Source organism: Thamnophis elegans, chromosome 7 (assembly GCF_009769535.1).
Source record: "Thamnophis elegans isolate rThaEle1 chromosome 7, rThaEle1.pri, whole genome shotgun sequence".
In the NCBI taxonomy this organism is placed as follows: Eukaryota; Metazoa; Chordata; class Lepidosauria; order Squamata; family Colubridae; genus Thamnophis; species Thamnophis elegans.
The window spans coordinates 29,004,782-29,029,560 of NC_045547.1; the positions used below are offsets into that span (position 1 = coordinate 29,004,782).

At 39.7% G+C, this 24,779-nt stretch overlaps 1 protein-coding gene across 1 annotated transcript in view; it reads left to right on the top strand.

Annotated features, from left to right (window-relative positions):
* Window positions 1-24,452, top strand: part of CSF2RB (colony stimulating factor 2 receptor subunit beta) — a 32,664-nt gene extending 8,212 nt beyond the window's left edge. Inside the window, exons 3-13 of the mRNA XM_032221128.1 lie at window positions 2,478-2,641; window positions 5,938-6,098; window positions 7,119-7,290; window positions 11,369-11,501; window positions 11,614-11,783; window positions 13,823-13,971; window positions 14,075-14,237; window positions 15,340-15,430; window positions 18,718-18,787; window positions 20,802-20,881; window positions 23,413-24,452. Coding sequence (XP_032077019.1) covers window positions 2,478-2,641; window positions 5,938-6,098; window positions 7,119-7,290; window positions 11,369-11,501; window positions 11,614-11,783; window positions 13,823-13,971; window positions 14,075-14,237; window positions 15,340-15,430; window positions 18,718-18,787; window positions 20,802-20,881; window positions 23,413-24,442 — 2,383 coding nt within the window. The 3' untranslated portion in view covers window positions 24,443-24,452. The remainder of the gene's footprint in view (window positions 1-2,477; window positions 2,642-5,937; window positions 6,099-7,118; window positions 7,291-11,368; window positions 11,502-11,613; window positions 11,784-13,822; window positions 13,972-14,074; window positions 14,238-15,339; window positions 15,431-18,717; window positions 18,788-20,801; window positions 20,882-23,412) is intronic.
* The last annotated feature ends 327 nt before the right edge of the window (window positions 24,453-24,779 follow it).

A 24,779-nucleotide genomic window follows, 5' to 3' on the forward strand; every position in this document is an offset into this window, starting at 1 on the left:
GTGGCACCCGGAGAACCGGTTCAGGGGTGTGGCAGGCCAGTTCCAGCGACCCAGTCTGTCAAACCACTACCGGTTTGTCCAAACCAGTCCGAACCAGTAGGAAACCACCACTGATTCTTATCCCTAACGAATGCAGTTAACTTTGCCATCTCCAGTTATACTATCTTTTCAATCCATTATTCTAATCTAGAAATCTATACCTCTTTCCATTTTTGAGCATATAGGATTATTGCTGCTTTCAATAGATGGATGGATGGATGGATGGATGGATGGATGGATGGATGGATGGATGGATGGATAGATAGATAGATAGATAGATAGATAGATAGATAGATAGATAGATAGATATAGAGATAGATAGATATAGATAGAGACAGAGACACAGATAGGATAAAGATACAGATGTATGTATGTATGTATGTATGTATGTATGTATGTATGTATGTATGTATGTATGTATAAACAAAGTTCCATTTCCCCCCATGTCCTTATCTAATAATCCCAAAAAGAAAATGTTTTAGTTTCCATTGTAAATCCATTTTAAGAATTTTAAACCTTCAACAACTTTCCCCTTTCCAATATTTCCTTGAGAGAGCGAGTCTTCGGATGAGAGGTTTTGCTGTTCCCAATCACTGGCTTGATCCCTTGATCCCTTGAAGACACGATAGGCTAACTCTACCAGGTGAAGAGAAATAAAAGGCTATGACACCAGTTGCACAAGGAAGAGATAATGTCTGAATGCTGTACAACAGTTAAAAATGTTTAAAGTTGGGTGGTGGTGGTGAAACCAGTGGTTGTATTGAAAGTTGTGTTGAATAGATAGATTGTTGTCCAATCAAAGCATTTAGCTAACCTGAAGTGTTGTGTTTAGTTCATTCTCCATGATTAGAAATCTTGTTCATCTAGCTCTCTCTACATCATGGGTGTCAAGCTCAATCGTGTCACTGGCCAGATCGTGATGTTTTTTGCCCTTGTGGAGCTGGGGTGGCCATGGCCTGCACGTAACATATCCAGCCCGTGGGCCTCCAGTTTGACAGGCCTGCTCTACTTGATTGGAAATCATTGTCAACAGCAGCTTGAGAATTCTATTCAGATTCAGTTATACATGTGTGGGTTTTCCAATGAATATGTACGTGTGATCATGAGTATGTAATCATGCTTCCTTCACCACCTATTATTTATAGTTTGAGGAAATACAAGTTGAAGTTCCCTATTGTGGAGATGAGAAAATATAGTTCATTAACAATGGAGAAGTGGACACCATCTGTCCTTTTGTTCTCCTTCAGAAAATGAAGAAGTGGTGTTTCAACTATTATGTTCTGCCTCTGATACTCTAAAAGAGGAACTGTTTTTCAATCTACCAGGGAAGGGGGAAAAAAGCAGGGTGACAAAGAGGAGTGGGTGGTTATGTAATATTTCACATATGAAAACCAGGAATATCTGTGACAGTTTTCCTAGAAGTGGCAAAAATTAAACTGTAAGAGATTGGTTGTTCTACATCAATAATTGTTTTCTTGTTTAATTGTTTTCTTTATTTTACCCATATTTTCCCAAAAATAAGACTCAGCCTTATTTTCTTTTGGACTCCGAAATAAGCACCAGGGCTTATTTTTGGTGATGTCATTCCCCCCCCCTCCCCATGTATGGGAGACGCACTTCTTTTGTTTCCTTGTGGTGGGGCAGGAGGCCGCGTGGCATGCCATTGCTGCCACTGTGAGGCAGGGTAGAGCTGCCTCATGTGCTACGCACCGGCTTACCTCAGCCCCCCCCCCCAGCCAGGCCACACCCCAACACTTGCCTCACCTTGTGGCTGTGGCTCCAGCAGTCCCATCCAGCAGGATCCCACATGGCTGGCAGCCCACTTCTTTTGCTTGCTCGTGGCCACAACAGAGCAGGAGACCAAGTGACACAACGATGCTGAAATCATGAAGCAGTTGTCGGGGCTTGGATAGCCTGGCTGAGGGAGTGATGCGGGGCATCTTGAGCACCTCCGCCTCCCACACACCTCACCTAATGTTGATGGCACCATGAGCAAACAGATGGAATGGGTGGGCAACCAGTTGCACAGGCACTTAAGTAGGGTCTATTTTGGGAGTAGGGCTTATATTAGGCTCATGCATAAAACATGCTATGGATTATTTTCAGGATAGGTCTTACTTTGGGGGAAACAGGGTATATTGCTTATTCCATGGTCTGAACCCCAACCATTTTAGATTTAGATTTTTTTTTTTTTTTAGATTTTAATTTTATTTGTATGCCGCCCTTTTCCCTGAAAGGGACTCAGGGCGGCTCACAACTCAAAGGGAGGGAAACTGTCTGGCTTGATGAAAGAATTTTGGAGAATTTGAAAGCATGCATATTTCTTTATTAACTTTGTTAGTATAATAAAGGTATTAATTTAATTTTGGAATTATTCATATTGCTAATGTAATGTGATGTAATGTAAGAAACCATTGATTTTTTTCTGTTGCTTACAGAAACCTCACAAAGATGATCTGCAATAGCCAAAAAATAGACTCTGAGATACATTGGCACTGTAGGAGGAATGATACCTATTTCCATGCTGCCCAGACCAATATGTTCATTTTCAAACCTGATGAGAAGTTGGAAATCCAACTGAATGTTGACCTCTTCAAGAACAGTATGTATCTGCATATTCGTGTGAAAATATTCGGCATCCACCTTTCTCTAATCAAGTAGAGAACATCTGACCCAGTGTTCTGCCTCAAGCAATTTGAAACAATTTAAAAAGGGGACTATCATGAACAGCTGCTGAAAAGGTAGTTTCTGTGACAGTTCAGTTTCAGTTTATTGTATTTATATGCCGCCCTTTTCCCCGAAGGGGACTCAGGGCGGCTCACAACTTGAACCGGGGAAGGGGGATACAGACAAAAATTTAAAAAACAAGCATAACAATATATAATTTAAAACTCACAACAGTCATACCATTTGAGACGGGGGCATCAGAGCCAAGGTGGCGCAGTGGTTAAATGCAGCACTGCAGGCTACTGCTAGATCAGCAGTTCAGCGGTTCAAATCCCACCGGCTCAGGGTTGACTCAGCCTTCCATCCTTCCGAGGTGGGTAAAATGAGGACCCAGATTGTTGGGGGCAATATGCTGACTCTCTGTAAACCGCTTAGAGAGGGCTGAAAGCCCTATGAAGCGGTATATAAGTCTACTGCTATTGCTATTGCTATTTAGCCTCAGGCCTGTCGGAACAGCCAGGTTTTGAGGGCTTTGCGGAAGGCTTGGAGGGTGGTGACCACTTTGAAGTGCTGCAACTCCAGAATGATCACCAACCAAAGCATCACACTCAAGGGACTTTTTCTTGCCAGCTTAGTTGTTAGGCTGCATGGTGAAGAAATCACAAATAGAACCCAAATCTTATATTCCAAGAATTAGGTACAGATAGTCATCAACTTATGACCAGCATTGAGCCCAAAATTTCTGTTGCTAAGTGAGACATTTGTTAAGTGAGTTTTGTCCCATTTGACGATCTTTCTTGCCACAGTTGTGAAGTTAGTAATACAGTTAAAAAGTGACTCGGACTTCCCTATTGACATTGCTTGTCAGCAAGGACACAAAAGGGATCATATGACCCCAGGTAACCCTGCAACTATCCTAAATATGAATCAGTTGCCAAGCATCTGAATTTTGATCACATGACCATGGGGCTGCTGCAATAGTTGTAAGTGCAAAAAATGGTCATGACTTTTTTCAGTGCTGTTGGAACTTCAAATGGTCATTAAGTGGATTTTTGTAAGTTGAGGACTACCTGTGTAGATACTTAAAACTGACTGCCAAGCACAATGGTGCTCTATCCAGAAGATGAATTGTAGACCAAAGCTTTTCCACTCGCTTCTCTCAGATCTACCTTGGTGTTGTGCAATATATTGTTGGGAAATTTCCAGCTAGGCAAGGAGGAGGGATCAGGTGGGAGTTAGCCTTGAGTCATTGGACAGCCAAAAGAGACCTAGGACTGCCCCACCCCCTAAGCTCCATGGAACCTTAACTGTTTCTAAGGGGAGGCGAGCAGTCTGGAGAGATTCTTCTAGTATAGGTAGAACACAATGAAAGTCACCTTGAACCTTTCATGTGTGGATCTGGTTGTTTGGGCCTGATGTTAAACTCCCGACTCACACCTCTCATTCCCGAGGAAAGGAGTAAGTTTACCAGGATGGTCTTGGACTGACAAGCAGTTTCTGGGTTGACTCCTAATGTGATGGATTCCTTGCTACAGCCTCAGAAGAGGATGGAGATGAGGTCAGGAACTTAGTGGCCATGGCGCTTCAGTTGGATGAGCACCAAGTCCAGAATGCCCCACTGCTGGCAGCACCAGCCACTCCTCAGGAGTTCCAGCTGCGTAGCCAATTTTGCTGGGCTACCACAGAGGATTGTCAGAGAGATTTGTGGGAGAAGCAGACAAGATAAAAACCTTCATTGCTCAGTGTGAGTTGCTAAGGGGAACCCAAACTGCAGTATTCCCTATAGAGCACACAAAAGTGTCTTTTGTGTTAAGCTAGTTAATGGAATTGGCAGCTAAGTGAGCCCTGCCAATCATAGAATGAAACAACCCAGTCATGGACAATTACCAGAACTTTATGGACAGATTCAGGGGTCATTTTGGAGACCTGATAAAAAGTCGTAAGAGCCAAATGCAACATTTGGCAGCTCAGACAAGGCAACAGAAGGGTGAGGCTTTACATAGCAGATTTCAAGTTCTTGGCAGCAGATGCAGATTCGAACGAAGCAGCCTTGATAAACCAGTTCAGGCAGGGACTACACAACAACATCTGAACTGAGTTGGTTAGACAAGGAATTCCATGGAATTTGGAGTAGTTTCCTTGCTTCCTTTTGGAGGAAATGCAAGTGGAACTAGGACAATGTAATGAGCCCGGTCCTGGGTCTTACTTTGCGAGGTTTCTCTCCTCATGCCACTCACAGCTAATTTGGAAGAGGGCTGTTGTGGGTGGGGGGGGGATCAAGAGAGTAGTTAGCCTTGAGTCATTGTGCAGCTGCAAGAGAACTAGAACTGACCTCCTTGTCTTTCCCCTCCTCCCCAATTCCCATGAAACCTTTCTGTTTGCTCCAAGGGAAGGTGAGCAGTCTGGGGCAATTTTTTGTACTATAGGTCAGTGGTCTCCAACCTTGGCAACTTTAAGACTTGTGGACTTCAACTCTGGGAGTTGAAGTCCACAGGTCTTAAAGTTGCCAAGGTTGGAGACCACTGCTATAGGTAGATCAGCTTGAACCTTTCACATGCAGATCTGGTTGCTAGGGCCTGGTAGTATATGTGAGAATCTTACTATCCTCTTTATTTAACTAGATGCTTTCTTACAATCACGTTGGAGACTGACCCCATTCTTTTCATCACTTGATCCACGGAATCAGATGGCATTCCGAGCTTGCATTGTTAGACTCAGAATACCGTTTTTCTTTCTCCATATATATGGAACATGCAGAAAAGTTACCAATGATCTGACAATCAAAGATTTTGACTGTTCCATCTAGCTGCTTATCTCATTTTTCTGGCTATGACAGTGATATTTTTTAACCGCATTAAATCTGTCGGGCAGCCTTCCCTAAGTAATGCCTTCTAGATATATTTAATTGACTCTCCTATAAATATCACCAAGCATGACTATTGGTCATATTGTAATTAGTACTGAAATCAAACACACCTGGATCCCACCTGGGGGGTGGGATCAGGTTAGATAAAATTCTTGATATACTGTTGTAAATGTACAGAAAACTGATATTTGATGACAGCATCCTATGTTTACAGAGAAGAAGTTTTTCCTACTAACATTTGTTTTTTCATATAACCATTTAAGGGCAATAATATTGGCCTTCTATATTTCTGGACAGTATTAGTAAATACGTGACTTTCATATGGGCAAGAATTAACCTATGGCTTTCCCTCATTTTTTCTTTAGTTCAGCTTCCGCCACCTGAGAAATTAAATGTCACTGCCACCGAAGAATGTGATTTCCTGCTAGAGTGGAAAGCAGGTGGAGAAACAAACAGAAATCACTTGTTGGAAATCCTTCCCCTGGATTTTGAAATAAGCTATAAAAGGACTTGGGAAATTTGGGAGGTATCTATAGTAATCCTTATAATCACATAGTTACAGTGGTTTTGTTTATGTTGACAATATATTAGGAAACTAGAAGTAAGCAGTGGATGTCTTCCACATCAAAAATAAATTAAGTTTTGAATGGAGTTTAGAGAATGGATTATCCAACTGTATCTCAAAAATAAACCAACAAATCCTAATCTTATGATACCTTGAGCCTCCCTCTCTCCCTCCCTCCCTCCCTCCCTCCCTCCCTTCCTTCCCTTCCCTTCCCTTCCCTTCCCTTCCCTTCCTGATAGCCCAGAAACCCTAATCTCTTTGAACATTGATCTTTTAAAAGTTTGCCAAATAAATAATGTAGCTGATAAGGCTATGAGCAGGCATGAACTCTAAAACATTCTCAAATAAACTTTCACTCCATGAGTAGATTAATCAGATACTGAAGCTTACTATATTTATGAAAGTTTATTTTGAATATAGACAAGCCACAATCTGATGCTTGTAGGTAGTATTTGGCTCCTGAATCAAGTTCTGTAGACCCTAGACCACTAAAACTGAGCTATCAGCATTCAATAATGTCATGATGAACTACAGCGCATAACAATTTATATTTTAAAAGAAGCCAACCATAAAATAAATATAGAAAATCCCCAGTATACTTAAATACAAGCATTTTATTTTTGAAATAAACCCCCCCCCCCAATTTGTCCACATTCTCAAAAATAATGAGAATGGGAAATAATGTTCATTTATTTATTAAATGTTTATAGCCATTCATTTGCAAACATGAATCTGGGCAGCACACTCATAAAAATAGTTAAGAGGAGAAATAAATCTTTCTACCCAATATTATTACAGTTTTCCATAATTTTCCATCAGATAAATTAGTTGTTCTGAATTATATAATACCCAATATTTAAGCAAAGGAACTCATTGCATTAAATAAAAAATAAGTTTAGAATGTTTATTTTCCTAGAACACATACATGTGTTTATTTTTTTCCCATATTTTCATACCAATCTCTCTCCTTATACTCTCTAGGAAACTTCCTCTGTATTGGTCTCAAATAAGTCTCATTATTGTCTCCGACACAGTAACCTTGTGCCTGGCAGCAGGTATGTTGCCAGGGTTAGAAGCAAGCCAAGTCCAGATAGTGAATTTTCTGGCCGTTATAGCGACTGGAGTCCAGTGGTTACTTGGCAAACACCAGGAAGTAAGTTGAAAAACAAGAGAACTTTGTGTGATTACTGACTGGGGGGGAAAAAAAAATGAAAGTTTGATGTTTGCAGATGCTTTAAATTTCTGGAAAGGATCCCCACCAGCTGGATAAAATGTAGGCACCCACTGCAATGTATGGTGATTATGATTTGAATTTTTTTACAGCATGAGCATCTTTAGTGACTCTTCTCAAAGCAGCTTCTGTGTCAGCAATAGAATGCACAGTTTCAGGGAAGAAAGTTGTCTAGAAAAATGGACATACAAGAGAGTAAGCCTTAAGTAATAACTTAAGCAACATAAAACTTTATGTGAAAAAAAAAACATTTAAGGCAAGAAACTGATGTCACTACTTTTTGTAACACCGGCAGTGAGTTACTCCAGATACTTTGTCACTAAAAGGAAGTGGTTGAATACCGTAAATGTTGCTAAACCCCTCCCCCCCACTTATCCTTTTCAACTTTCCTTTTCTGTTGTTCTGTTTATCTCGTTTCAACTGGTGTATTTTCAGGATGGTATTCCCGCAAACCCTGTTATAATTTTGTACTTATCCTTCCCTATTCCCTTTTCTTCAAAGGGGAAAGGGGAGAGAAGGAAGGAAGAGGAAAGGAGAGGAAGGAGGGAAGGGATAGAAAGAGAAGGAGAGAGGAGAAGAGGGGAAGAGGAAGAGAGGAGTAGGGGAGAGGTAAGGGAAGTAGGAAAAGGAAAAGGAGAAGGGGAAGGAAAAAAGTAGAGAAGGGAGGGAGGGGGAAAAGAAAAGAAAAACAGGGTGGTAAAAAATAGTGATATGGTAAAAAAAGCAACCCAGGATGTATATTTTAACTTCTTATATGGAAAAACAAACATGTAAAAGTGATAAAGAAAAAAAGAACAATAACTATATGAATGTATACCTGTAACTATATAACAGAATAAAAATAAAAATAAAACTTTTTATAAAAAAAGTTTTTACATTCTGGTTTTCAAGAGAGTTTCAAGTCAGTTTATTTTAGACAAGGAAAGACAATGGCTGATAATAATTTCCTTATTGTTTTGGTTTGTAACAATTAATTCTATTACACTGAGAGCTAATCCAAAATGAACTCTTAAGATTTTCCAAGTGAGTAGTGAATCTTGAAAGGCCGTTTCAAGATACCTTTTGTAACTTCAAACCTTTCAGCATAGGAAGAAGAATTTACCAACTTATAAAACTATTGTCTTTGTACTTTCCCATTCTCTTTCCCTCTCTTTTAACTAACTGGCCCTTCTAATCAATAAAGCTTTCCCTAGCTAGCTTTTTCTTGAAATGGTACTTATTCATTACATGCAGCTGTTCATTCTGTCCTTCTCCAGGGCATGATACACAAAGCATCTGTGGACTCTGTCTCACAAGTAGTAGGGATAGTTGTTAGTTTTATATATGTTCAGATGGCTTTAAAAGTGGATTAGGGACATTTACCAAGGCTAAGTTTAGCAGTGACTTTTAAATCACAATGACTACAGAAAGCCAGCTACAGATGCAATAGGCCATTGGAGAGATTTTCCAAAAAGCTTCAGTTCCACATCAGCAATGAGATGAGGTCCTTTGTGTTCAGGCAACATCATTACTGGTGGCTTGTCAGTGAAGAATGCTCCAATATATAGTTATTTTTAACTAATAGTGAACAGCCACTTCAAGTTTGCCTCTCAAATAACTCTGATGGGTGTTTTGTCTGTCCACGGGAGAGGAATTGGCTCCATTGTCAAGGGGCACTGAAGCAAAACTGCTATTGCATTAGAATCAGATCAGTTGGCAGAGGAGTTTTGCAACCCCGAGAAGTACAGAAACAACTACAAAAAACATTTTCTTTCTTTTTGTGAAAGGATGAATATTTGTAGGATAAAAAAAGATGGACAATAGGATAGTGGAATAGGACAGCTATCAGGGTTCCAAGTAACACCCCCAATGAAAGAAGGCTCTGAGGCATGAAGTTCCTCAAAGTTCCATTTTATTAGATATGTCGCATTGGCACATCTGGGAAAACCCGAATCTGAAAGCTTCCAGATTTTCCCCACCCAAATGAAAGTCCACATCCCTGCCTAGCACCCACATGTCCATCACATGGCCAATCAGGCACCATCCCAATCATACCCCTCCAGGTGCAGGGCAAGATATCCTTGACTCTCTGAGAAAGGAATATTATTTTGACTATATATCTCCCATACTCCATATAATCCCCCTTCCCATTTTCCCACAGCATTAAATGTGGCAGGCTGGAAGGCCCAATGCAAAAGACGGCTTTCAGATATGAATGAAGTTCCTTGGCAACCAATTATAGATTGGCTGACAAATTTGTGTTGAACTATTAACCAGAAACAGCACCCATAATCAAGCGTTCTGAGAATAAGGAGGCAAAACAGAAGCTTCTCTTACTGAGAGGGGGCCCATGAGAGGGAAATGTTCATTGCTGGCCACTTGAAACAGGCCCATGTTGAGAAAGCCCTGAGGCCAGGTTAGATCAGAAAATGGTCAGAGTAACCCAGGTGAGCAACCCTGTTGAACTTTGAGGTGAGCATGCAAGAACCACAAGAAAAAGATTCTCCGCTTTGTACAAATTATTAGGCAGCAACAGCTACTAGTGTGGATTTGTTCTTGTGTGTCAATGTTATGTTGAAAGCTTCCTGTTTCTCAAAGGACTGTTTCCTCAGGGCTTCCATTTTGCCTCCTTATTCTCAGAGTACTTGATTACTTAGTTTGGGGGTTGTTTTTGAGCTTAATTTATGGTTGAAATTGGCAAACATTTCATTGCTGGCATTGTGCATCTTTTTACACACTTCTCTGAATTTCTTTGTACTGTAAAAGAGATCCCTCATAGTATCTTCCCTTGGGTTTTGGTTGTGCAAAACCAAAAACCGTACAGACTGCCAGAAAAAGAACCACCATTCAAATCTTTTATCCAGTTTGTAACTAACTAGATGCAGTAACACTAGATTCCCCCACCTGTGAACATTTCATTGAAATTTTTCTCTTCTTTGAAAAAAAGAAATCCCTGAAAGCAAATTATCCTTGCGGTGGCTCAGTGGCTAACACGCTGAGCTTGTCGATCAGAAAGATCAGCAGTTTGGTGGTTTGAAACCCTAGTGCCACGTAACAGAGTGAGCTCCCGTTACTTGTCCCAGCTTCTGCCAACCTAGCAGTTCGAAAGCATATAAAAATGCTAGCAGAAAAATAGGAACCACCTTTGGTAGGAAGGTATCAGTCTTCGGACAGCTCTGGCTCTTCGGCTTTGAAATGGAGACGAGCACCGTCCCCTAGAGCTGGAAATGACACATACATGTGTGAGGGTAACCTTAACCTTTACCTAATCAAGGGACAACTGCTACAGGATAATTTTTCAACACTTACACCATAATAGCCCATCTTAGTTTGAATGTTTGCTAGGACTGGAACATCTATTTGTTCATAGGTGTTAAAACATTAATGAGGACTTGATGTTAGTAAGGGTATTGATGTCTTCTAGGACAAAAATATTCTGTTTTTATGAAAAAGTAAGGACTTTCTTCACCATATTATATACACTGTATACATTATGCTGAATACATTCTTTAAAAAATCCTGACATTGATGGATAGTTATTTTCGGGTGCTTCAGTGTATAGTCATGATGGCCACATGACCACAGAAGCCTCTTTGGACAATGTTGGCTTCCTTGGATAGGAAACTGCCAAGGTGGCGCAGTGGTTAGGGTGCAGTACTGCAGGCCACTTCAGCTGACTGTTATCTGCAGTTCAGCGGTTCAAATCTCACCGGCTCAAGGTTGACTCAGCCTTCCATCCTTCCGAGGTGGGTGAAATGAGGACACAGACTGTGGGGACAATATGCTGACTCTGTAAACTGCTTAGAGAGGGCTGAAAGCCCTATGAAGCGGTATATAAGTCTAACTGCTATTGCTAAACTGAGATGAGTACTGCCCCCTAGAGTTAGACACAGCTGGACAGAGGAAACCTAGACCTTTTTCTTCATTTTCATTTTAGCAACGCTCTTTATCAAATTCTTCCTCCTTATTGTTGTCACATTTTGCACAAGTTCAATAAATATATTTCCGATTTCTCTGTCAGATGATGCTGTGCACCAGAATCTTCAATGTTATTTTAATGGAGTTGATCGACTCAAATGCAGTTGGGAGGTGAGACAAGAAGTCAGCAATTCTATCTTGTTCACACTCTTCTACAAAGACAAACCTGGATCAGAGTAAGAAACTATCTTTAAATCAAATATTTTCCCAAATGACCTACTTTTGGATTTTTAAAAATTTAATATACATTTTTTACAAGTTCTCTCTGTTGTTTTTGTTTATACGCAGAGAGATGGAATGCTCTGAAGTCCATCAAGTACCCCTTTTAAGCAATAATGCCACTTATTATGTATTGCAAAGCTGTGAGATCAATGTCACCAACCCCAACAAGCAAAGTCAATATTTTGTTCGTGTGGTACCGAAAGAAGAAGCAAAGGAGATCAAGATGCATCTGAACAGTAAGTCCCTTTAGAGAATGTCTATCTATTTCACAGAAACATATGCTGACTCCTGTAATTCTTGATTCTCTTATTTGGATTATAACCAATACAGAGTATTAAAAAAGCAAACATGCAGATAAAATGGATTGACTCTACGATCTTCTCTAGGATATGTCCTGCTGATTAAGGAGGATTTAGGTATGGCCTGAAGACACATGATCTCACAATTTCAGTGAAATTAAACAACCCTGGATTTTATCAGTGCCTAAATTAGAAAATCTCACATACTTTGCGCTGAATTCCATAATAAAGATGGGATTTGACATAATCAAAACAATAATCATCTAACTAACCACTGTGGCATGTCTGAAATAGAGACTAGATTAAGATTGTGAACAATCCATGTTCAAGTTTGTCCTCAGAAGTTACCTGGCGGCTTCTCATGTCACCATTGCAGTGTTTAACATATTCACTTTGTAGGTTCAACTGTAGCAGCCTTTTATAAACCTTGGCTGTCAGATGTTCGTCATTAGTACTGTTGGAAGAAATGTCCTTCTGGGTTCGGTTCCAAGTGGGGAAAAAGACACTGGAAACTTGGAGGCTGCTTGGAAAGATGGTTTAATGGTGAACAGGATCACATGGCTTGAGTTCCTGAACAGAAAAGGGGGAATCACATGCTTCAAGATGTTGGGTGAAGAAGAAAAAGGGACTGAGATGTCGAAAGTCCCAGGTTTTATGCCCTCTGTTGGGCCCTGCCCCGTGGCCTCCCATTCCTGTGCAAGAAATGCACTCTGATTGGTTGTCAGACTCCCATGGAGCCATGCAGGGGCAACTCTGTAGGCTGTGTTTTGAGTCCAAGTTTGGTTGACCATTGCTTCTTCCCAGGTGCCATGTGTGAGATGGGTAGAAGGCTAATTCTACCTTTGTTATGTAGAATAGACTGACCCAGGCCCCTAGTGGCCCATTGACAAAGATGGGTGTGCCTGAGTTTCTGCTTCTCTTGAGTTTCTACTTCTCTTTTTAGTGGGAAACATTCTGCCTTTTTAAATATTTCCTAGGATATCTCATTCTTCTAGGACAGGGGTGGGTGCTAACTTCGTACAGTACAAAATACAAAACAAAACCTTTTAATAAAAACATAATGAATAAAGGAATGCAGGCATCCTGTTGTTTTTGATTTTGTGTTTTAGCATCAAAACAATAATAATTCAATGGGTGCACAAAAGAAAGAGTCTATGTTAGTATTAAAAGAGAGAATGTGGCAAATGGATGATAACATATTCATGGATACAAACATCTGGGAGTGAAAAGACGAAGGAAACAATTGCTAAAAGAAAAGTGTCCGTCAATGACATTTGTATGGATGGGAGATTTAACCATGTAAGAGTAAACCACTGAGACTTGCTTTCTCTGTTATGTGGAATTGTCCAGAACAGAATTTCTTAATCTTGGCAAAGTGAAGATAGGTGAACTTAGCTTAATAAAGTTGTCTAAAACTCAGAATTAGTTTCTTTTGCACATGATAGAGGGCAGCAAAGGATGTTTCATTGGTGACTGTTGTTCCAGCTGAACAAAAAGGCTTTTGCTTTGTTTTATATCGATATGAATTTACTAGTATTTGTATATTTCTGCTAAAAAAACACAAAGCTATTGATATATTTTTTTCAAACGAAAGGAAGTAAAACTCTAATTTTTCTGAGTTTGAATTCTTATATGTTATCCTTATATTTACAATGTTGAATTAAAGTTGCCAGTTTGTTTTCCTAGCAAGTTTCCTTCCCCGGATAAGTTAACATTATATACTGGGATGTTATGAAAGACTAATTCTTTGAATCTGACCTAGGCAGATGTACAAGCATATCATCTGAATCAGGTGTTGTTGTTTTTTTAAGACGAGCTTACTAATATTAGGAATATTCCTCTTCATTGTGAAATTCAGAAAAAATCTAACGAGGGGAAGAATTAGAGAGGATGTAAAGTATTTTAGAGCCTGAAAGAGCGTTAAAATCTTACAAAAGTTAAATTAATCTCTTGATATATTCTTTTGTTTCTTCCAGTCAAGCCAGACCCACCTTGTAACCTGTCCATGTCAGTAACTGATGGTCCTAAGTACATCCTCCGCTGGGATTCCAAAAAGATCAGTCATGAATTTGGTGTGAAAAAGAGATATGAGATTTCATACTGGGAAACTGGAAAACCTTTAAAGGTAAGAAGGAATAGATTGCTTCATACAGCAAACAGATTATGCTTTTGTTTGCCCTCATGTAATTTGATTTTCCCCCCTCTTATCTTTTTTTGCTTCCTTTCAGGCCCAAGTAATGAACAGTACAAACAAGGAATTTACCTTCACTTCAAATTTCCTGGAACTGGGCAAAAATTACATAGCAAAGGTGCGAACAATAGTAAACGATTCTGGTTACAAAGGTTATTGGAGTGAATGGAGTGAGGAATTTCACTGGCAAACCACCAGTGGTAAGTTAAGAATGTACACTAATCTTCTTTTGGTCTTTATTGGCAAATAGTTTATGTTATCGTCATAAGACAAAATATAATATATAATGCATGCATTTGGCTTAGGTTGTGACCCAGAGTCACTCAGATTGTGATGAACCAACATATGCAGCAAATTAATTTATTTTTTCCAAAACAATATCACAGTGGGATCTTTTGTCGATGGAGTGGTGTGTGCATGTGCACACACAAATCTTATTTATTTATTTCAAAACATCAATTAGATACTACTTTTCATCAAAAGTACTTAAATAATTTAGAAATAAATGCTCTGAATTAAGGAACAGAAATAATGAAAACAGTGAAATAAACTGCAGTTATGCAACTATTTAAAAAATAAATACAATCTGTGCAAATTATGTGATTGCATGCAAAAGGCCACACGTTCGGTCCCTGAGATCTCCAGGAGGAGCAGTGGTGGGATTTAGCTGTTTCTCACAGGTTCGGTAGAACTGGTAGCTAACTTTTTTTGTGCAGTTCGGCAAACTGGCTGAATAGCATGCCTTCCCATGCCTGGCCCCTCCTCACCCTTTTCTTCCCACCTACTCCTCACCTTGATGCTTGGTTGCTGACCCAGTCACTTGGCCACGGATCTGGTTGGGCGGCAGGGCCAGTAGCTGGGCGTGACAAGAGTGGCTGGGAAGGGAGAGGTGCAGCATGGCTGGGCATGGCGAAGAGAGGCTGGGCGAGGTGAGGTGCCCCTCAATGTGAGTGATGCTGAGTTGGCTACGCCCACTCAGTCACATGACCACCCAAGACACACTTACCCAGCCGGTCACTGGGGCAGAGAACCGGTGGTTAAATTATTTGAATCCCACCACTGAGGTAGAGCTGTGAAAATTCCTGCCTAATTCTTGAGATATCTTCTCTTTGTCAAGTTGTAGTAGAAGTGGAACAGTATCCTGGATGACATATAGTTTCCTAAGCATCTTCAAAGGCAGCCCACTCAGATATAATTCCACACTGTACTGTGGTCTGATCTGGTTGTTTTTGTTCTTTACTTCCTAAAACTTTCTTTAATAGTTCATTTAATTGATATTTTTAATACTCTATTCTGTTTTAGGTTTTCCTCTCTGGGGTATATTGCTAATAACAGTGGTCTGCATCATCCTGATGATGGGAGGAATCTGCGTTTGCCAAAAATATCTTATAAGGTATGACTGATGTACATTTTAACACCTTAGCATAACAGAGGTGGGAAAGTTAAAAGAAAGTAGACCAGATCAGACCAGATCATCTGAAGAACACATAGGATAGGTCAGTTGGAGCAGAGGCATAGTTGATTCCGGAGCTTACACGAAGTACAGTAATCAAAGAGGTTCTAACAGAGTTATAGCTGTCGAGTGATTATCTTTCTATCTTGTCCTTTATTCCTCCCAGAAACAGAGCCCACCCACTAGAAATCATTGGAAACTATGATTAGCTGGATGACCAAAAGGGAGGTTTGGTGGTTAAGCACCCTGCTGATTTTGTGTGGGTTTTCCACTTATTTGCCATATCAGCTGGCTTCTTGCTTAATTAACAGTTGCAGCTGGAGGTGGGAAACACAGAAGAAGGGATCTTTTGTCTATCGTGAAAGGAATGTTTATCTCCACCTCTTTGTCAAGTTCTTTATCTTTTGTTTAAGTGTAATTTCTTGCCTTTTGCCCTGGAAAATAGCTGTGAGGTTGGGATTTTAGGAACAAGGGAAGATTGAATGGGAGATTCCTCCCCACAATAGCAAGCAGCTATGCTAAGAATGCTCTGTTCATCTCTCTTAACTCAAGTCTTACGGTGACCTTCCCCAATTTGTTACATTCAGATATGCCAAGACGACAAGTGACAGAATTCTAGCTGGGTATTCCAGGCATTGTAGTCACAATGCATCTAGAAAGCACTAGGTTGGAGTTAGCTGTTTCAAATCTTGAAGGCAATTTCAAGCATTATATGAAAGCTGCTTTGCTATGTAGCCAAAGATCTCAGGGCTCCTTGGATTGCTGGTTTCAGAAATCTGCTAAGTAAACAATTGACTGAATTTTGGGATCCTGGTTTGTAACTAAGTATAAGGTTCCAAATAAAATTACTCTATTGCCATTATCTCATCACTTTCCCCTTGTGTGAACCCAGCAATTTTTTTTAGAGAAAACCTAAGAATTTCTGCTAGCTCAACAACGTAATGTCTATTTTTTATAGAATTATTTTTTTGAACATGACATAATTGGGTTAAACTGAGCTTTCTTTGCCTCACTGACTTTATCTACAATTGTCCCAAGCCGCTGTGAAGTTTTTGCAGACTTTACTTCCATTATACGGCCTCAGGTCTGAATAGTTCTCTGTAGCCTTGTTCCAGTAGCTGTACTCTATGGGAGTAAATACGTGTGCACTGCTATCTACATGTTTTCCAGTGAAAATTCCAAGCAACACAAAGCACATCCTTTTTCAATGTGCTGTATTCTAATCAGTTTGTACATGATTTGCCTTTTTTTTTTTTTTGCTGGGAATTATTTTAGACACTGAGCTTGTCGATCAGTATGGTCGGAAGTTCGATGGTTCGAATCCCTAGCGCCCGCGTAACAGAGTGAGCTCCCGTTACTTGTCCCAGCTTCTGCCAACCTAGCAGTTAGAAAGCATGTAAAAATGCAAGTAGAAAAATAGCGACCACCTTTGGTGGGAAGTTAACAGCATTCCGTGCGCCTTTGGCATTTAGTCATGCCAGCCACATAACCATAGAGGCGTTTTCATCTCGGTTTTGAAACGGAGATGAGCACTGCCCCCTAGTGTTGGAAATGACTAGCACATATGTGCGAGGGAAACCTTTACCTTTATATAAGACTATTTTGTTTTGTGCAATGTCACTTGGCCCAGATAACCGATTTGTATATGTAGATATTTAACATCTTGGGCAATAAGCTATTACATGACACCCAGGATCATTTTCTTCATTCCATTCATCCTCACAAATATCAATCCACTAAACTAAAAAAAAACCCAGATCCACTAGTATTGCACAATTTCTCTGCATAATTTCTCCTCCCAACAAATGCTGGCTTCATTCAACCTGTCTGTCAAAAGTTGTCAGACCTCTGAGAAACTCAGTCAAAATTTAACTGTGGCTGGGAGGCTACATGTAAGATTTATTTTAAAATCCTTTACGAGAATATTTGTGGTCAAAGTCTTATTTTTGTCGCTTGCTGCTGTTTATTTTATTTTATTTAAATGTTAAGTTTATGATTAAGGACTGAAGGCAAATTTACATGGTGTTTTCAGACATGTTGATCTGAAAGTCTCTAATAGCTTACAAATTAGTTAACAAGCAATTTCTGAAAGTGGGTAGAAAAGGAACTTTGTGAGTTTTTAAAAGGCCCAACTGTGGTTGCAAGCAAGATGGCTATTCCCATTGTCTCCCAGTTCTAAAAAAAAAAACATCTGGAACCAAGATGAAGCAAATATATAGAACACATTGGGCAATCTCCCTTTTATTCCTTATCTGGAGACATTCTAGACCTCTCTTCATTCTTTGCTACAGCCATCAACTGCATGTTTCATGGAGCCATCCAGAGGTGGTATTCAGCAGGTTCTGACCAGTTCTGGAAAACCGGTAGTGGAAATTTTGAATAGTTTGGAGAACCGGTAAATACCACCTCTGACTGGCCCCACCCCATCTATTCTCTGCCTCCCGAGTCCCAGGTGATCGGGTGGGACTGGGGATTTTGCAGTAACCTTCCCCTGGGGTGGGGAGGGAATGGAGATTCTACAGTATCCTTCCTCTGCCATTCCCACCAAGCCATTCCCACCAAGCCATGCCACGCCCACAGAACTGGTACTAATTTTTTTTGAATCCCACCACTGCCATTATCTTCAGTCTACCATTTCTACCTCCAAACCAATTCAATCAGTTCTTTGTCCTATCCTTACTCATTTTTTGGAGGGAGGTCCTCAAAGGTCATGGGTAACAATAAAATGGAAACAGATAAAGTACAGGTGCAATCAACTGGAGTCAGTTCCTCAGTTGAGATTTTGAAGTGAAACTATCTGAAGGGGTTAAGAATTTTAGAGCCTAGGCCAAATATTGCCCTTTCCCATTTTGCAACTGGCTCCTGCTTCTTTGGTTCATATCACTCTTTTCTGCTGACATCAGTTCCAGGATTTGGAGCAGGTCCTAAATCCTTCGGATTTTATTATTCATATTTTAGCAGCTCAGCCAATAAGGTGATTTGAAAGAATGATAGGAGATATCTTGTAGCATCCAGATTTAAACCAAAGGAAATTACCTAAGATAAGTAGAATAGCAGCAAAAGCTGAACTGGCTATCAGGTGAATATGGAGTGGGGACTTGACTGCCCACTCACTATTGCCTTTGTGTGGCAGCTGCCAAAGTAAAGGCGAGGTTTTGGTGCTGGTTGAACAGAAGCAGGTATAATCTTGGTGAATTCTCTGAATTAAATTTATGCTTTTACTGCAGCAAGAAAAAGAAATGGGAAGCAAACATTCCAAGTCCTCCAAAGACGTTTCTTCATCCCAATTTTTTTCCGGTAAGAAAGATTTTTTTCTAAAAACATGACTTATTAACGTATCCAAACTCGAGTGCAGAAAATATGACTTCAGCAATAGAGTGGTCAATGCCTGGAATGCTCTACCTGACTCCGTTGTTACTTCCTCTAACCCCCATAGTTTTAACCTTAAACTGTCTACCGTGGACCTCACACCATTCCTAAGAGGTCTGTAAGGGAGCGTGCATAAGCGTACCAGCGTGCCCACCATCCCTGTCCTACTGTCCCCATTTATTTGTACTCATTTCATGTGCTCATGTCCATGTTTATACATACCTGCTATCTCGTGCATGTTCGACAAACTAAATAAATACAAATAAATAAATATAATACACTTTTAAGCCAAACTAATAGGGCCATAAAAAGAAAAGAAATGAAAGAAATATGAAATTATCTACAACAGATTCTTTAGCAGGTGAACAGAATCTAGGCTTAATGTTAAATCACACCCTGGCCAAGGGCTAGCCCCCTGCTAGGGAATGATACCTTGGGAGCCAAACTTGGGAAAGACTGTTCTTAGGGCACTTGCTGTCCTTCAGTCTACAAGGTTATGGAATCCAAATCTAGGAGGCATAAGCATATGACCCATATGCTGATGTAAAAAAAGAAGCAAACCTAAACTGAAAAAAGTCACATGTTGTCTCCTAAAGCTGCACAATGGGAGTTTGCGCATGGATGAGAAGAGAGTCACTATTCTATTGTACCATGAAATAGGCTGAGTCTTTGCACCATTGCTAAACCTAATTTGGGCCAATCTTGTGTGTTGCCATATAATTTCATTATAATTTCACAAATAGCCTTTATTATGTTTTAGACATTGTAATATTTGGCCAGAGATTTAATCTTTAATCTTTTAAAATCACCTCCCTAAATATCAACACAGTTAACTACTTAAGTCAATAAGGAGATGATATATCAGCACAGTTTATGTTGCATCATCTCGCTTTCTACGGTCTGTACCCTTTGATTGCTGGCTTCTGCAGAACTTCTAGTATTGTAGACAACATGCAGCAGCAAATAGCTGAGGAGGAGAACTGGTGGCCCATAAATCCCCAAAAGATAATCTCTTAATTTAGTGTTTAGTTAAAAGTTTGTTTATTCTGTTTGGATTTTTGGATTACTAAGGATTTTTTAGGAATTGGGGGAGTCAAATTGCATGTTTTACATCCCTGAATATTGTGTTCCTCCTCAACATTCATTTATAAAAAATGTAAAACGACGGATCAGGGGAATCTGGGTAAGAAGGATAAATCAACCTAGGAAATAGGGAAAAGCATGCCTAAACCTGCTTACCTTGAAACTGCTGTTGTAGCCACTTTCTATTCAAAATGGTAAGTTTTAGATTTATGTGAATTTTAAAGAAGCCATGCAGTGTGGGAGAGAAGAATTCTATGTGTGTGAAGTCAGTTGCATATGAATATCAAGTCTTTAGATACAGAACTGCTGTAGGACACTACTAGATATGAAAAAACACGTTGAGATGGTTAGTTTAACAGAATACAAAATAACAGAATTGGAAGGGACCTTGGAGATCTTGTAGTCCAACCCCCTGCTCAAACATGAGACCCTATACCATTCCAAACAAATGGCTGTCTGATTAATTGTTCTGTCAGGAAATTTCTCCTTAAGTCTAGGTTGGGTCTTGCTTTGATAAATTTATATCTGTTACTTCTTTTCCTGCACTCAGGTGCTTCAGAGAATGGTGGCTTTTCCATGTGACAGCCCCTCAAATATTGGACGATTGCAATCATATCACCCACTAAATCTTTTCTTCATCATACCCAGTTCTTGCAATTCATCATGTGTTTTAGTCTCTAGCCATCTTAGTTGCTCTTCTCTGCAACCTTTAAAAAATCCCAACCTCTGTTTCATATTGTGGTGATCAAAACTGGGTGCAGTATTACAAATGTGTTGTGTGTACAGGTCTTTTTGAACATCTCTTTATTTTAGCATCTTAATCGAGATTGGGCTGCAATCTATTCTTGTTTCATTTTAGAAAGTGCAATTGGCAAGTCATTCAGAAGACACCAATGCTTTAGAAAAGGAAGAAACCCACCATTCCAGTACACTGGGCAAGTGAGTATACAAAGCTGAGAAACACACTACTGGAAGTCCAGTTCAAAGCATTTTCACAAAACTATAAAGAAAGTGAACTATTAACTCAGAAATCCCTAGTATTGTGTTTGGTGTGGAGCTAATTAATGTTCAGCACACCATGAGTCCAAAGAGAGGAAATTAGAGCTCAGATTAATCTATGAAAGCCTACATTCAATTATTTAAAGAGTGATTGGGCAGAGTTGGGGCAGTGGCTAGAATCAAGTATGGCAGGCTAACTCTGCCCAATGCCAGCAGTTTGATCCTGATGAACTCAAGGTTGATTCAGCCTTCCATCCTTCCGAGGTTGGTAAAAAGAAGACCCTAATTGTTGGGGGCAATATGCTGACTCTGTAAACTGCTTAGATAGGGCTATAAAGCACTATGAAGCAGTATATAAGTCTAAGTGCTATTGCTATTAACAACTAGGATTTAAGCAAGATGTATGCTAGAATCTATGCTAGGCAGGATCTATGCTTCGTATGTGGAAGGAATTATACTCTCAGTATTTCCTCAAAATTCAATTACCTTTTAGAAGACACACACAATAAATATAGTTCTAATTATTACTGAATATAAAAATCTGCAACAGAGGCAAACCCCAAAATATTAGGAATGTATAAGAAAGGCCAAATGCTTTTTAATCATATCAGAACATATATTTTGTGGATTCTAATTGCTACCATTTTTAAAAAATCCAGTAATTTTCTTTAGTGTTCAGATTTGTGAAAAAGTGAAAATGAAAATTGAAAAGTATAGACAGGCTTATATTTTCGTATTTGCACATATTGAGTAACTTTTCAGTAAAAAGTCAATACTTTCTTGCCTGCTGAGATTTCTGACCAAGTGAGTTTTGAGTGCTCTGTTTTGCAGACTCAGAGTTAGCAATTAAGCCTTTTCAGGCCCTCTACAGCTGGTAGCTGGTTTGCACTTTACCCTTGCAAGCAGGCAGGTTGGACTCTGAAACCAATCTATCAAGGAATACTTCAAGACTCAGAGTTTACTTAGCAACCCATAGAAGCTGCAGTCCTTTTGGAAAAAAAAGTTGTAAATGTTTATAGAGAAGCATAAAATATTAAAAGAAAAATGTAACCAGGAGAACGAATTAGGCCCGTGACGTGCCAGAGGTCTCTGTGGGCATGGCATGAGTGCTGTCGCCAGCTGCTCTTTGAGTTTCCAGCATGTGCATGCGCACCGGCCAACCGGTATTCACAGACACTGGAGTGCTGGAAACCCGAAGATCAGCTGGGCACCTGGTCTTTGGGTTTCTGGCACTCCGGCACGCATGTTCTGGTTTGGCCACTCAGTGTCGAAAAGGTTAGCCATCACTGAATTAGGCTGTTTGCTTATGGAGGAGCTAGAGATTACAATGATGAGCTTAAACAAAGCAAAAAAAAAAAAAAACCCTGTAGATTGGGTCTTAAATTCAGTCAATGAGAAAGGCTATGAAGTTGTAAAAAAAAAAAAAGCAATTAGACCATAAATTCATGAAACTGATTTCTGAAGAAACACTATAAAGTAATGCAATGATTCCATCCAGCAAAGCAACTTTGCATTTCTTTAGGAAGAGGTCCCAAAAATTCTTGATAATTGTGCATCATTTTGAGATCTTGGAAAGGCTGGGCAACATCACAAACTTAGGAAGTTTTGAGAGGAAATTCTAGTCCAAACTAGGAAACTGGAAGACTTTGATTTAGTTTTAAACACAGGTACTCCACAATTGAGCCCAAAATTTCTGTTGCTAAGTGAGATGTTTGTTGAGTGAGTTTTGCCTCATTTTACTACCTTTCTTGCCACAGTTGTTAAGTGAATCAAGGCAGTTGTTCAGTTAATAATACTGTTGTTAAGTGAACCTGGCTTCCCCCTTGACTTTGCTTGTCAGAAGATCGCAAAAAGTGATCACATGACTCTGGGACACTGCAACCATCATAAATATGATTCCATTGCCAAGCACCTGAATTTTAATCAGGTGACCATCGGGATGCCAGAAGGGTTGTAAATGTGAAAAATAGTCATAAGTCACTTTTTTCAGTGCTGTTGTAACTTTGAACAGTCACTAAACTGTTGTAAGTTGAGGACTACTTGTACAAAGTACCATTTAGTTCTCTTCTTCTGTCTCACCTGCCATTTCTTTCTCATCTAAGCCTTGATGTGTTCTATTTGACACTCTTTTTATAAATGACTAGCTGATAACCCAGCGTTACCCAGGTATTTATTTATAGGCAAAAATGTCCTGACCAAACGTAATTTCTAATGTTGGATTTTCCCCCTTACCAGAGGGAGCCCCCTTGTGGAGTAAGTTGTTACCATGGCAACTCCACCATGCTGTACAGTAGAAGCCAGCATGGCAGTACGGCATAACAGGCTGTATCTTAACAGAACATATACCCTGAGGTGTGTTTTACACCCACAGTATTTTTCTCCAGAGAGTAAGTCATCTGTGTACCAAGTTTATGTGTACATACAGTATATAGATAATAATTGTCCTTTGGTTACTTTCTTCCCTGTTACAGGAAATTACTGATTGACAGCCCAGCAGCTATTGAAGATGGGTTAAAGAAAACACCACTGTTGCTTTGGTCTCAGACTACAGAAAAGACAGAGCCTCTCAACAAAGCCCATGCTGTCCAGATTTGTTCTAATCCTAATACACAAATATTTGATTTTAATGGCCCATACATATATTCTTCTATAAAGTCAGTTGCAGATACCATTCATCAGGATTTGAAAGTTACTCCTTCAGAACTGAAGGAAACCCCAGTATCTTTGCAGTCTATGGAATTACAGCCTTTGTCCCTTCAGCAACAGCCAGGAGAAGGAAAGGAAAATACTTTATTGTCTAATGTACATCAGCAGGTGGAGGAGAAGCTGTCACTTCCTACAAGACAAGAACCAACTCAAATCCAAGAGACAAGTGGACAGTTGAAGAATGAGAAAACTACAGGGTGTCTTCCCAGCTCAAATAGCCACTGTCAAAATTTGCCACTAGATTACATTGCTGCAGTAGATCTATCAATAAGCAAAGAAAATGGTTGTTTATTGCCATTATCTGAGTTGGCCTCAGAGGAAAGGATGCTTCATTGTGCTAATACAGCAACAGTTTCTACACACATGCCCAAAACTAATGAAAATCTCTCAAATTCAGAGTTATGTCAAAATACATCAAAACCAACCCTCCCAGTTATGGATCAAGGTATTGGTGATCCCTCAGCAAAATGCCAGGAAGAATCTAGTGACTATCTTAAGAGCTTTTCTGCTACCTCAGGTTCTGTGCCAAAGGATGAATTAGGTTTTGCCATGGAGGAATCTAAGCAGGACATTCTTATATTCAGTGTTGGAGGCAGAAGTCCTGTTTTCTTATATCAAGAAGGTGAATACTGTTTCTTTCCTGGCTCTAAGACCAAGGGAGACTGTAAAGGTCAAGATGCACCTGTGGGCCATCAGTCTCCAGAAATCTTTCAAAAAGTCACCAAATCCCCTTTGAAGACAAAGTTTGCTGACAGTAAGCTAGAGGTCATCTCCCAGATCTGCCAAGACATTTGAAACATGTTCCTCAATAAAAACTTCCTAAAACTCCATTCTCTTTTGTGCTATGGAAGGATTATTTTTTTACATAATCAGAAGAAAACAAACTGATGTAAAATATATACACCGCCAAAGTTGGAGAGAGAAGGAAACTAGGCCTTCTGCCCAAAAGGGAAGGCCATCCAATCAACTGCATAGAAGATTCAGGAGAAAGAAGTGCAAATATGAATTTTTAAGATAGATACAAATATGACAATATGACTTTGCTTTTGATATATAACAGTCACTGGATTTCTTTCATATTATTCTCAACAACACAAACTCTTATTAGAAGGGAAATGCCTGCTGGGAAGAA